This window comes from Gracilinanus agilis, chromosome 2 (genome assembly GCF_016433145.1).
Source record: "Gracilinanus agilis isolate LMUSP501 chromosome 2, AgileGrace, whole genome shotgun sequence".
In the NCBI taxonomy this organism is placed as follows: Eukaryota; Metazoa; Chordata; class Mammalia; order Didelphimorphia; family Didelphidae; genus Gracilinanus; species Gracilinanus agilis.
In genome coordinates, this window is record NC_058131.1 from 339,117,678 (window position 1) to 339,132,917 (window position 15,240).

At 38.0% G+C, this 15,240-nt stretch overlaps 1 protein-coding gene across 1 annotated transcript in view; it reads left to right on the forward strand.

Moving 5' to 3' along the window:
* The first annotated feature begins 3,599 nt into the window (after positions 1–3,599).
* The window catches only part of ACTR5 (actin related protein 5), a 50,141-nt gene continuing 38,500 nt past the window's right edge, over positions 3,600–15,240 (forward strand). The window contains exons 1-3 of the mRNA XM_044659801.1: positions 3,600–3,971; positions 5,202–5,431; positions 8,019–8,188. Coding sequence (XP_044515736.1) covers positions 3,600–3,971; positions 5,202–5,431; positions 8,019–8,188 — 772 coding nt within the window. The remainder of the gene's footprint in view (positions 3,972–5,201; positions 5,432–8,018; positions 8,189–15,240) is intronic.

Below are 15,240 nucleotides of genomic sequence, written 5' to 3' on the forward strand. Positions count from 1 at the left end.
AAGCAGGATTCCAATTAAATTTCCAAGCCTGACAAGCTATCCACTATGCCCCTACTCACTTTAACCTCTGAAGCACTTTTGACTTCTTCAAAATGGGGTCAATGATACTTGCTCTACCTTCTTTCCTAGGGTATTGTGAAGAAAAAGTGTTGTAAAGCATTTTGCACGTGTGAGTTGCTTCCAAATTTAGGTAAACAAAGAGAAGGATTTTGAGACTTTTCTGCTTGGCAGTATCTCTAAGTGGAAGGGATGGTGCAAAGCCCTCTCAGCTCATAGCCCTCTCCACCAACACCTTTGCTCCCTAGAATGTTCAGTGTAGTTATCCAAGCAAAGGAGCTTCTCTTCACCCCTAGCTACAATGAAAGGTTATAGAGGGGCTATCCAGATCATTTGTGGGTGTGACCAGGAGCTGTATGTGGTTGCTGCTAAGGGAAAGGAGGGATCCAGACCTACTGGGGAGGAAAACAAATGTAAGCTGGCAGTGACCTTTGTCCCTTTCCCAATTCTAGCACTTTCTTCCATCCAGGAAACTGATGAGAAAAATGAAGCCAGAATCAAATTTGCCAGTTTAACACTGGGCCCTTTTGAGAGTTCCCTCCTCTCTAAGGACTATTTGGTGAACCTGTATTGCTAGCATGTCCTAGTCTTTGGTTCATAGGTGAAGGGTGAGTGTGTTGAGTAAGAGAATTAAATGTTGAAAGAACAGAACCTGGAAAAATCTTCCCCAGTTGTAAAATAAGGGGAGACTGAATAATTTCCAGCTTTGAGATTTATACATCTTCAGCAAGGTTTGAAAGCTGCGCTGCCTTGTGTTTGAAAATTGTAGGTAACCCTTAAGAGTAGAGTCAACCTGGAAAGTAAGATCGTTTGGAATTAAAGGAGTCATTAAAAAAGAAAGAAGGAAGGAAGGAAGGAAGGAAAGAAGGAAGGAAGACACCAAAAAGCATATTAGCTTCTGTTCTCCTGTGTTTCCTTCTCTGTAAAGGGAGGATAATAAATACTTGCATCTTAATTATATTTAACAAGGAATAGCATAAACCTCACAAAGAATATAAGGAAGTATGGGGAGCAAAAAAGAGCCCAGAGTGGGCAGCTAGGTGATTGATTCAGTGGATTGAGAGTCCTAGGTAAAATCTGGCCTCAGACACTTCCTAAGTGTGTGACTTAGGGCAAATCACTTATTGTCTAGCCCCGTTGCTCTTTTAACTTGGAACACATAAAAAGTATTGATTCTAAGAAAAAGAGGAGCTCAGATAAAACAACAACAAAAAAAGATAATATAGAGGAAAATATATGATGTATAAAAAAGCCACCTAGTGGGGGGGATATGGAATAACTCACAAGGAAAAGTTTAAACACCCAAAGAGTACAAAACCAGTTACACCTAAACTAGAAATTCAATACACATAAATCTCATGGGTGTCACTGAAAAGTGATGAGGTGGGACACATGATAACAATATACAATTCACAGCTATATTTTATTCAAAAGAAACATCAATCAAATAAGCATTTATTAAGCTCTTATTATGTAACAGGCATTGTTGGACTGGGGATAAAAATACAATAAAGTAAACAATCTCTACAAAAGAAGCCTAAAGAAATCAGAGGGAAGCAGTTTTGGAAGGAAGAAATGGTATGAATTTAATTCACTGCAATTCAATAAATGTTTATAAACGGCATAGTTAAAAAATGACATTGATAGAAGAATATAATACAGTCCACTCAACTAAAAGGAGAGTAGCAAGTCAGCCTCAGCTTCCCCATTAGCAAAATGAAGGGATTCCTTGAACAGATGACTTTGCCAGGTCTCTTCCAGCTCTAAGTCTATGAGCTGAGTTATGAACTATATGATTTCTTGATGATGAACACAAAATTGGCACAAAAGCTGACCATAGTAGTGACAGGAGACTTTAGCTCTCTAACATATAGTAGAGATGTCTGCCAAAAAAAAAAATCTGACTAATTTCTGAATGGGGTTTGTTGATTATTTCATTTCACAAAAATATGAAGCAATTAAGAAGGGGAACCAATCTTCAGATTTCATAGAACCATAAACCCTGTGAGGCCACCTAGTTTAACCCTACTTGAAGCATAAATTTCTAGGACATCTTCAATAAATGATCATTCCACTTTTTGGTTTCCTTTTTAAAAAACTCAATCCATTAATGAACTTATTACACTTATTCTTTGATAAACATAATGGGGTAGGGGCAAGAACTTTGTATTCCAGTATTTGCTATCTAACCTTGGATCAAGTTACTACTATTTTGGGGAAAACTAATATCCAGAGAGGGGAAATGACTTGACAAGAAGGCAATGAACTAGTAATTAGCAGAACTTGAGCTCAGTTTGGCTGACTCAGAATTAAAGCATCTGAGAGGAGCATGAAGAAATTCATATATTCAGCAAGATGTTTTGATCACAGGGAACTAAATATCATGATCAAGGCAATAGGTTGAATCTTCCACACTCACTAGATCTAGATAAAATTAAATAAGGGGGCAGCTGGGTAGCTCAGTGGAGTGAGAGTCAGGCCTAGAGACGGGAGGTCCTAGGTTCAAACCTGGCCTCAGCCACTTCCCAGCTGTGTGACCCTGGGCAAGTCACTTGACCCCCATTGCCCACCCTTACCAATCTTCCACCTATGAGACAATACACCGAAGTACAAGGGTTTAAAAAACAAAACAAAACAAAAAACAAAAAAAAATTAAATAAGACATAAAAAGTATGTTGTAATCCTCAAAGCACTATAACTGTATATATGCTAGCTATAATGATGATGATGATGGCAGGAAAGCAGGCAAAAATGGTAAATTCAATCCTAAAATGAAAGTTTTCATTTCCAAAAAATATGTGGAAAAAATGCTAAATCCAAATTCTGTCCATCCTGCCTGAATTCTGGTAAATAACGATTGTCATCCTCAATCGATTTTTTTTCCTATTTAATTTAAACCAATACATGTTAAGCCCCTACTAAGTGCTAAGAACTGAGTATAAAAAAGGCAGAAAGTCTCTGACCTCTAGGAACTTATCATGTGAGGGAGATAACATGCAAACACACATATATGAAGGAAGTTATACACGGATAAATTAGAATTAACGAAGGGAAAGCACTGGAATTAAGAGGGGTTCGGTAAGGCTTTTTGTGAAAGGTGAGATTTTAGGTAAGACTTGAAGGAAATCAGGAAATCCAGGAGGCAAAGATGAGAACCTTTCAGGCATGGAAGACAGTCAGAGAAAATGTCTCTAGCCAACAGAGGAATGTTTCTGTTCGTGGAACAGCCCAGAAGCCAGTGACACTGGGTCGAAAGGTACGTGGCGTAGTCGCCTACATTGGACAAACAAGGTAGAGTAGCGGCTAAGAGATAGGACGTTTCTAGGGTGAATAAAAAGCGTATCCCGCTCCCTAGTGGAGCGGATATTAATAAGCAAAAGGGGCCCGCAAGACGGACGGCGTTTTTCCTCCAATGGTGGGCCGTGCAGCACGCAAAAGCAGTTCCGCTCTAAACTTCTGAAGACCGGAACCCGTGCGCTGGGTGAAAGCAGACGCGGCGCCAGGGGAAGGGAAAAGCGACGGCGCCGACGGATGGTTCCAAGATGGCGGCGGCCTCTAACGTCTATGCTTTTCGGGACGCTCGCGCGGTGCCGGACCCGGTACTGGAGCCTCCCCCAGCCGTGCGAGTGCCACACCCGGTGCCGCTAGTGCTGGACAACGGCTCGTTCCAGGCGCGCGTGGGCTGGGCGTGTCCGGGGGCCGAGCCTGAGCCGCGCCTGTTGTTCCGCTCGGTATGCGCGCGCAGCCGCGGGGCCGCCCGCGGCGGAGGTGCTCAGGTGGGCAATGACCTGGGCAGCCTGGAGCCGCTGCGCTGGCTGCTTCGCTCGCCCTTTGACCGTAATGTGCCCGTTAACCTGGAACTGCAGGAGTTGCTGCTTGATTACAGTTTCCAGCACCTCGGCGTCTCCTCGCAGGTGAGGGAGCTTTACCGGACCCTGGGAACTCTCAAGCACCTACCCACGGCCATTTCCCACGCCCCTCCCCTTCCACACCCCTCGGGTTCCTCTCCTACTCTATCCTCTGCCCCTTTTCTCCTCTCTTGCTCAACATGTCATTCCCCCCCACTTGCATCTTTCCATCACACACCATTCTTCTACTTCCTTCCTCCTTACATCCCATTATTCCGCTTCCCTCACTTCTGTCCACTACTCAGACCTTCTCTCTCTTCTCCTCTGACATTTTTTATGACTCAGACCGTCCTTTATTTTCTTTTTTATAAATTTCTTCAATTCATTCTTCCTCTTGTCTCCACTTCTTTACTCCATGCCTCCTCTTTATGCTTTTCTGTTGGCCTCATATACTTATGATATCACAGTCTCTTTATCCATATTTTTTTCAGCAGTTTTCTTGTCATCTCACTTTTTTTTAACCCATACCTTCCATCTTAGAATTAGTACTGTGTATTGGTTCCAAGGGAAAAGAGTGGTAAGGGCTAGGCAATGGGAGTTAAGTGACTTGCCCGGGTCACAGGTAGGAAGTGACTGAGGTCACATTCGAACCCAGGACCTCCCATCTCCAGGCTTGGCTCTCAATCTGCTGAACAATCCAGCTTCCCCCTTCATCTGTTTTTATAATAATATGTAATAAAGATAAAATTATTCTTTAAAAATACTCAAACTCTTAAACTACAGTATAGAAAATTTTATGTTAGAGGCATTAAGAAGAAACCAAATCGTTGTCTTTTGTTTTGAAGCTTTCTGCACTTAGTGTTTTTTCACTAATTCATTCATATTGTAGTCCTGGTTATAGAGAAACTGAAATGCCATTTTGAACTTTATGCAGTAGGCAGCCACTGAAAATATTAGTTGTAGGGGGCAGTTGGGTAGCCCAGTGGATTGAGAGTCAGCCTAGATATGTGACCCTGGGTAAGTAGTTTAACCCTCATTACCTAACCCTTACCACTCTTCTGCCCTGAATTATAACTTTGCACAATATGAATATGTAATGTGTATTTTGGAATGTTTGGAAATGAGTGATTTCAAATTGACAGAAAGAAGCTAATTTTCTCTGCCTCACTAAATTGGTTTGATTAAAACTAACCAAAAGCCAATATAACACTTAGCTGGGGAATTTAATTTCTGCTTTTTAAAAACTATTAATTATATTTTGTCATCACTTTTATTTATCTCTTCATTTCCACATAGGGCTGTGTTGATCATCCAGTAGTTTTAACAGAAGCTGTTTGCAATCCATTATATTCAAGACAGATGATGTCAGAGCTTCTTTTCGAATGCTATGGGATTCCCAAAGTTTCTTATGGAATTGACAGCCTCTACAGTTTCTACCACAATAAAAGAAAAAACTCAGTTTCCAGTGGCCTAATAGTTTCTTCTGGATACCAGTGTACTCATATATTGCCAGTCTTAAAAGGAAGGTAAGTTATCACATATTCTTGAAAAGAAGAAAGCAGTGTGGTATAGCAGAAAGAGTGTTTCTCATGTGTAGTCTTCTTTCTAAGCAACCCATATGTGGTTTTTTTTTAAACCCTTAACTTCTGTGTATTGGCTCATAGGTGGAAGAGTGGTAAGGGTAGGCAATGGGGGTCAAGTGACTTGCCCAGGGTCACACAGCTTGGAAGTGTCTGAGGCCGGATTTGAACCTAGAACCTCCCGTCTCTAGGCCTGACTCTCAATCCACTGAGCTACCCAGCTGCCCCCTCCATATGTGTTTTTTTAAAACTCTTACCCTCTGTCTTAGAATCAGTACTGTATATTGGCTTCAAGGCAGAAGATTTTTTCTTTATTTTTTATTTAAAAATATTTTATTTTTCTAATGGCACATTATAACAGTTTTCAACATATGTTTTCCAAAATTGTAAGGTCCAAATTTTCTCCCCCTTTTTGTCCCCCCTCTTTGAGAGAGAGGGTAAGCAATTTGATCTGGATTATCATACAAAAGATACTTCCATATTGGTCATTGTTTTAAGAGAATACTCATATAAAATCAAAACCCTCAAAGAAAACCATAAATAAACTAATGTGAAAGATAGTATGCTTTGATATACATCTGACATCAGTGGTTCTTTCTCTGGAGGTAGAGAGCATTCTTTGTCTCAAGTCTTTCAGAATTGTCTCAGATTGTTGTATTGCTGAGAGAGTAGTAATTTTTAAATACATACCCTATATTGAACTTTGTTCTAGGCATAAGGGAAATATGAAGAGAGGATTTGGTGCCTATTATAGCCCAACAGTGAATATATGTTGTATACATATCTTATCTGTCATATATGTATTGATTCAACTAGCAGACTGTAGTAATAACTCTTAATTCTATCGGACTTTAAATCAAACATTTACTAAATACCTCTTCTGTGCTAAGCCCTGGGGACACAAAGGAAGGCAAAAATAGTCCATATCCTTAAGTAACAAGCAATCTGATTGTGGGAGACGACATGCAGGGAATTATTTCTATTTGTTTACTACCTACTGTGTAAGATACTGATTTTTCTTCATGTAGAAGAAAAATATTAATATTTACATTGTACTGTGTTTAGGTACCAGTCTGCCAGGAACAACTATTTAATGATCACTAGTCTATATGCAAACCACTACTAATTTGGAAAGAAAGAAGTCCAATTAGAATAGCCCCCATTCCCTCCAAAATGAATCTCTATCCCTTGAAACAATTTGAAGTGGCATTTATAGAAATCTTAAACAAGTAGAAGATACAGTAAAATACAGTAAAAAAGATTCCTGAATTTCTGGAGTATAAACTTAAGTCTATATCTCATTCTTTTCCTAGACCACTCCCTTTCCTCCTAGAATTAAAGAGACCTTTCCCTTTAGTAAGGGTAGCAAAGTGAATAAAGTGCTGGCCCTAGAGTCAGGAAGACTCATCTTCCTGAGTTCAAATCTGGCCTCATATACTTAAAAAAAATTTATTTACCTAGGCATAGTCTTGGTAGCAGCTCATCATTTGAGTGCCTCATAAACTTAAAATGAGCCAACATGTGGGCAGTATGGTACAGTAGATTTAGAGCCAAAGTACCTGGGTTCATAGTCTAGCTACATAGTCTTTGCTACTTGGGACTTTTTAGATTGGGGCACATCATTTAATTCAACACCTTCATTTGTAAAATAGATAGGAGGGGAAAGAATTGATAACTTCCAACATCACTCTTGTAAATATGTGATCCTGTGATCTTTCTATAGTTCTATATGGTTGTTTAAACAAAAACATTAGACTTCATTCATTAAAATACAGTGTGAGGCAGTGGAAAGAGCACTTGATACATAGTCAGGAGAAATCTGGGGTTAAACTCCACTTCTAGATATTGGCTATGTGACTGAAAAGATGCTTGACTTCTAGAAGCCTCAGTTTCTTCATCTCAAAAATGTGAGAATCAAATGCAATATTTTTGTAAAATGCTTCATAAACCTTAAAATGCCATCTATCAGTTATCTTCATAAAATAATAATTTGGAGATTAAGGGAAGAAATTGGCCTATTCTATTGTATACTGATCAGATGGTACCTGAACTACTGTGTTCATTTATGGATACCACATTTTAAAAGGGACATTGAATAGCTAAAGCACACCCAGAGAAGAAGGACCGAGATGACGAGGGAACTAGAAATAATGTAATATGAAATATTTGAGCTAGTGGGAATAGGCTAAAGAGAAGATCAAAAGGCAAACATAGTTGTCTTTGAATATGTGAAGACTCAGAAGAAAGAGTAGAATAATTTGATTGAGTTCACTTATCTATGAAGTCTAAAAGGCTTGATTAAATATTTTTTGAAGGAAACTTTAGGAATGATTTATGTTTTGTTTGGGAGGCTGGCCTAGATACTAGCCTTTGAGGTCTTTCTTGCTAAAAGTCGACAAATGTGAAAACAGGCTCCCTATAAAACTTTAGGGTTAATGTCTTAAAGCTGCTTAACCCTCCCAAAGATGTATTGTTATTTTTTTATTCCTTGTTGTTGAACAGCTCAGTGTTATTTCTGTGGATTGGACCATAGGTTGGATGCCAAAAACTGTAAACGAATCAATCTTGGAGGGAGCCAAGCAGCTGCATACCTACAACGTCTACTTCAACTGAAATATCCTGGACATTTAGCAGCTATCACTCTTAGCCGAATGGAGGAAATCTTGCATGAGCATAGCTACATTGCTGAAGATTATGTGGAAGGTAATGATGTAAACCTTTTAATCACAAATTTTGTGATTTATTCTATCTCTGTTATTTTTTATATTTGCTACATAAATGGATTCTGGCAATTTTGTATGAGTGCTTACTTTCTTTTTTTTAAATACAAAATCAGAATCCTAAAACATGATAGGAATTCATATCACGTTTCTAATTCTTGTTTCTTAACAACTCTCCTAAACTGTAGACAAAAATAAGCTCCTCTTCTTTCTTGTCTTCTTTTTTTAAAAGCATTATTTTTAGGAGCTAGGACTATTAATTATTTGCTTAAACATTTTCACATTAGTGGTCTAGTTTCCTGTTTGTAGCTAATATATCTACAAATTTAGTCTTTTTCCAGTTAAAAATTTCCCTGCCACTTTACCTTTCTAGATAACTTTTTTATTTCCTTAGTAATGAATTGTAATTTTGTAATTGGTTTTTCCATTTGGGGTCTTGAAACAAGTGGCCCCAACCAGCTAATGCTGCCAGGTGGAATCTATTCTGAACTTGCCTTGGTCCTAATGGACAGATGGTCCAGTTAGTCTGGTGAGCATCCTCCAGGTGTCTCCATTTTCCTGATATGCTTTTGTTGGTATCTGATGAAATTCTTCTTCAGCAAAAAGCTATGGCCACACTAAGCACAATGGAATGTTTTTTTCCCCTGTGTACAGCCATTGGTGGTTCAGCAAATACTCTTTTTTTTTTTTAAACCCTTGTACTTCGGTGTATTGTCTCATAGATGGAAGATTGGTAAGGGTGGGCAATGGAGGTCAAGTGACTTGCCCAGGGTCACACAGCTGGGAAGTGGCTGAGGCCGAGTTTGAACCTAGGACCTCCTGTCTCTAGGCCTGACTCTCACTTCACTGAGCTACCCAGCTGCCCCTGCAAATACTCTTTTTGACTATAGCATTTCTCAGGACACTGGAAGGGTCACTCACCTGCATGTAGGGCATGGTGCCATTTGAGCTAAGAGTACCATTCTTTTGTTCAAGTTATAAATGGTTCTTTATTTTCTGTAAGATTTAACATATGACTACCTCTGCCACTTAGAATCTTTCATAGTCTGACATTTGCCAGTCTTTCCAAGATTATTGAATACTACTGTACTTCATAAACTTCAAATTCCAGCCAAACTGTCCTATTAGCTATTCTCCAAAAATGACATTCCATGTGCTGTATATTTTTATCTATACATGTTGTTACGCTCCAGTACAATGAGAGCTCCTTGAAGACAAGGATCTGTTGTTATTTTTGTCTTTCTATACCAAATGCCTAACATAGTAGGCTAAATGAATGACTGAAAGAAGGAAGGAGACCAAATCAAGTCAGTAAGCATTTTTTAAGTGCCTACTGTATGTCAGGTGTTGTACTAAGTGCTTGGTTTACAAAGAAAGGCAAAAACAGCCCCTGCCCTCAAGGGGCTCACAATCTGGGACATTATAGGGAGACAACAAACACACAACTCTATAGAAACAAAATATATACAATACAGGACAAAATTGAGATTATCTTAGAGGGAAGGCACATTAAGGAAGACTAGTGAAAGGTTGTTGCAGAAAATAGGTTTTTAGCTGAAAATACAAGGAAATTGGGGAAGCAAGAAGACATAAATAAGGGCAGAACATTCTAGGCATGTGAGACAACCAGTGAGAATACATAGAGTTGGGACAGGGAGTGTTTTGTGTGAGTAATAGCAAGAAGGTTAAGTCACTGGATCAGAGTACATAGGAGGAGAGTAAGATAGAAGATAGAAAGTAGAAAAGAAGCAGGATATGAAGGGCTTTAAAAACCAAAGTGAATTTTCAATTTGATCTTGGAGGCAATAGAGAGCCACTGAAGTTTTCTTGAAAAGGGAGTGCCAGCACTTCAGAAAGATCACTTTGATAAATGATCCCAGGGGAAATCTTGAGTCAGAGAGGTCAACCATAAGGCTTTTGCAATTGATTATGCATGGTATGATAAGGGTCTGCACCTGAGTAGTTGACAGTATCACAGGAGAGAAATGTCTATGAGAGATATTGCAAAGGTAGAATCAACAGTACTTGGCAGTAGATTGAATCTTGCATATGGTAGGTGAGAAAAAGAGAGACACGTAGATTATGAGTCTGGGTGAGTGGGAAGATGCCCTTTGAGCACTGAAAACAATTACTTTAACTGTGGCAGAAGTACAAATATAAGTATTTTGTAGGTCACTGCAAAATTCCCCATACTCCAAACTTTTCTCCCCATAAGTTCCTTAGTCTTTTATTATTTTTGCAAGTGCTCCTCTGTAGAACTACTATGGAAGTTGCTGTGGCAAATCTATAATTGTCTGATTTAGGAGTTCTCATTCTCTTTTCTCACCTTATTAGCTCCTTATCAGGAATACTTAATTTATTTTCCCTTTTCTTACTAACTTCTTTCTTAAATCTCTCTAAATTTGATTCTTTGTTCTTCAAAATTACAAAACTTCCAGATTTCCTTTCCATCCCATTATTGAATTTTTGTTCCTTATCATATTTTAGTGGCTAGGCTTTCAGACAGTTAAAGTAATATGCAGATTACCTTTTAGTCCCTATTCTCTTTCTGTGTAGCCTCCTCCAGGCTGTGCTTCTCCCTTAGCATATTGCCACCAAAATCTCATACTGTAAAACTTCCTTAAGTGCTGGATTTGGACCTTTTCATCCTAGAAAAACTCTCTACTATGCTGGCCCTCTTTCCCTATTGTTGGGTTTCTTCTGATAGGCTTTCATTTTGGGGTTAAGCCTAGCTTGGCCATACTCCATTTCTCTCCTGACCCTGTTTCTGACTCTGGACTCTTTGCTCTGGAGCAGTAACTCCCTTTACTATCCTCTGTTCCTACCTTTTTTAGTTATCTTTTTACGTGTTGTCTTTCCTGATTAAAATGTAAGCTCCTTGAGGACAGGGACTGGTTTTTTTTTGCTTGTATTTTTATTCCCCTAGTATAGTGCATAGCACATAATAAGCACTTGATAAATGCTTGTTGCTTCTTAATTTTCATTATTTAATATACATCTTAGCCTTGATACTTTAGTAATTTCAAAATTCTTTAATTTATTTTTTATTATATACTTAATAACCACCACCACCACCAAAAAACATTTAACTAGACAAATGCATAAAAAAATTATGTACAAAACCACAAACTCCACATTGTTTATAATTTGTTTAAAATATGTAAATTATATATGTATGCTAATATAAACATCCTCTGCTTTTGAGTTCCCTTTGGATTCATTCTACTTGGATACTTTTTTCTCTTGATTTTATGACTATTACTTTTTTTTTTTTTTTTTTTTTTTTTTTTTTTTTAATTTTAATTTTAAACCCTTAACTTCTGTGTATTGACTTATAGGTGGAAGAGTGGTAAGGGTAGGCAATGGAGGTCAAGTGACTTGCCCAGGGTCACACAGCTGGGAAGTGTCTGGGGCCGGATTTGAACCTAGGACCTCCCGTCTCTAGGTCTGACTCTCAATCCACTGAGCTACCCAGCTGCCCCTATGACTATTACTTTTTAAATGTAATCATAATAGGTATCATTCTCTTTTCATCTCTTCATGTATTTCCATTGTGTCTTTATTTTCCATTTGTCATTTCTAATAACACAATGCAATCTATTACATTCAGATATCACTATCTGTTCAGCCATTTGTATTATTTCCAGTTATTTTGTCATTGCAAGCAGAGCTTCCATCAATATTTTCATATATATTGAAAAAACAGTAACTGAATGGGGAAGGGCAATGATAACTCACAGGGAAGGAGCTTAATATACAAAGGGACATAAACTTCACTGGGAAAAGGAAAACAAACAACACTTGTGGGGAATGAGAAACAGTTTGGGAGAAATAACAATAACTGAAACTTTCACAATAGCCAGGGATAATTAACTCTCTGTGGATCCTTGATGGTGGGAGAGAGGAAGACAAGGAAGTTAAACAAAGTTAAGTTTATTGGTTTGGTAAGATGGGAATTTGAAGAAGAGAGGAGTGTCTAACCTCTAAGGCAGTGGTTCCCAAACTTTTTTGGCCTACCGCCCCCTTTCCAGAAAAAATATTACTTAGTTCCCCCTGGAAATTATGAAACTATTTATTGAACTCGGAATAGAGTGTAATACAAAAAAAGTGTGACCATCACTGCTCCCCTGGATCGCTGTAGCACCCACCAGGGGGCTGTAGTGCCCACTTTGGGAATCACTGCTCTAAGGAAACCAACTGCCAGAGAATGGTGGTAGTTGAGTTGGCTTGTCCTAAGCTAATCTAACAGACAGCCAGCAACTGAGTCAGCTGAGTGGAACAGGACTTTGGTAATCTCACACAATGGTCCTTGATGACTTTCAGGTGATGTTTAGACTCAGGAATTCTTCTAGTTTCAGCAAGATAATCCACAAGGGCTAGGGAGATAGGACCTCCTAGACCTGTTCACCAACTACAGGAGAGGTCCTAACTCTACCTAGATCTTCCTTTTTATCTTGATGCAGATCTACCTCCTCTATAGAGATCCCAAATAATCCAAAGGCTAGTTGTACAGCAGCTCCCAGCTTCTCACCTCTCCTCCAAAGAGGGAAAACTGTCCACTACTCAGTCTCTCTGAACCAAACCCCTTTTACATTCTGGGTTTAGAATGTTCACAGTCAGCCAGGCTGGTCTGTCTTTTCCAACTCACTACATATGCCTATCTATCAATTATAAATTACCTGTAGCAATACACAGCTTTTTATTCTCTCAATAATGTCCTTACATCTTTTTTATTATTTATTTGTTTGTTTATTTATTTAAACTCTTAACTTCTGTGTATTGGCTCCTTGGTAGAAGAGTGGTAAGGGTGGGCAATGGGGGTCAAGTGACTTGCCCAGGGTCACACAACTGGGAAGTGTCTGAGGCCTGATTTGAATCTAGGACCTCCCATCTCTAGGCCTGGCTCTCAATCCACTGAGCTACCCAGCTGCCCCTGTCCTTAAATCTTAATCCTAGTGATGGGATCCCTAGATAAATAAGCATGAATAGTTTTACATCTCTTAATGGGTATTTCAATCTTGTTTTCTAAAAATAAAAATTCACAGCTGCTTTAGTTATGTAATATTAGACCTGTTTCTCCTTGTTCCTATCAACATTTAATTTGATTTCTTTAGCCGGTCTGGTTTTCAGTTAACATATATCATCAGGACCGTTTTTTCTAGATTGGTCACCTTTGCTGGATATGTTATTCTTGGTTGTAAGCTCAGTTTTTTTGTTCTGTGAAATGTCATGCTCTGTGTTCTGCATTCTTTTAATGTAGTAGCTCCTAACTTCTGTGCTATTTTGACTGCAAATCCACTTTATTTAAATTGTTGTTTTGTTTTTTCTTCTTGCTTGTAGCATTTTCTCCTTAACCTGCAGTTCTACTGTATTTAAATTGTTGTTTTGTTTTTTCTTGTTGCTTGTAGCATTTTCTCCTTATCAGTGATGTTTCTGTGCATTCACATATCTTTGGGTCTCTTTGAAGTAGTGATCAGTAAATTCTTTTTTACTCTCTGTTTCCAGAATTTATGGTAAGTTTTCCACGCTGATTTTTTGGAGTATGGTGTCTAAACTCTTTTTTTGATCATAGCTTTCCAGGAGTCCAAGTATTCTTATTATCTCTCCTTGATCTATTTTCCAGCTTAGGTGTTTTTATAAGATATTTCATATTCTCTTTTATTATTTCATTATTTTGATTTTGCTTTGTTATTTCTTGTTGTCTTAGGAAATCATTTGCTTCTTCTTGTCCAGTTCTAGTTCTTAGTACACTATTTTCTTTTGTAAGTTTCTGGATCTCTTTTTCCATGTGGGTTATGGTTTTTAAAAATAATTTTCTTGATTTTCTTGCACTGCTCTTATTTTTTTCTAAGTTTTCCTCTACCTCTCTCATTTGTTTTTTTAAGTCTTTTTAAAGCTTTTCCAAAAGTTCTTTTTGAGCTTTTGGCCATTTATTGTATTTCTTTGCTGTTTTTGAAGTGTTTTAACTTCACTGTTTTCTGAGTTTGAACCAAAATCTTTTCTGTCACCATAATAGCTAATCAATAGTTGGATTCTCTCTTTTTTGTTTGCTCATTTTTATTTGTTCATCTGTTTGTTTAAATTTTAGCAGCCAGACCAATAGACTTCTGGAGGTCAGAGTTCTTATTTTATTGATATATGCTAGTTAGGTTTCAGGATTTTTTTCGCATGTATGTTTGTTTTTTCCCTCAAGTCCTACTTAATTATCTTTGTTAATGGAGGGGAGAAGAGTGTAGATAATCCAAAGTTATTTGCATTCATCTTTGAGATAATTTTTATATTTAGATTTGAATATAGTGGTATTTTTCTGAAAGTTTTTAATGCTGTTCACATACTAACCTAATCCAGAGGGTGTTATAATTTGAGTACATTATACCTAGTGTAGGTAAGCAGGTTTAGGCTGTTACTTAATTTCATTTGACTTTTAGAAATCTAGACAAAATATGATTGTGGCATTGCATTTTAACTCTGGATATCATTACTTACTCAAATGTAAGGACACTGTAGTGTTTTTAGTTGTATTGTTATGGAAATTACTATTGGTTAATCTTTGAATCATATGTAATTCTTGATTATAGGGCTAGTAGGGGGTGGATGTGAGAGATGGACAGGGGAGAAGGAGAGGGAGAGACAGAGAGCTTGTCTAGGATCAAAGAGCTAGGAAGCATATGTAGGCCCTTTTGTATGGAATAGTTTTATTTTGTAGGTCAATAGTCCATGATTAGAAAATGTTGTGTTCCTTTTTGAGTTAAAAAAAACTTTTTAGAAATCTGGCCTCTGACACTTCCTAGCTCTATGACCAAGGGTAAATCACTTAACTTCCATTGCCTAGCCCTCCTCACTCTTCTGCCTTGGAACCTATACACAGTACTGATTCTAAGATGAAAGGTAAGGCTTTTTAAAAAATACAAGTACTTTTTATTTAGAATCTAGAAATTGTTGCATATTGTAAGACCTCTTTAAGTTTTTTTTTTAACATTTATTAATATTCATTTTTAACATGGTTACATGATTCATGCTCCACCTTTCCCCTTC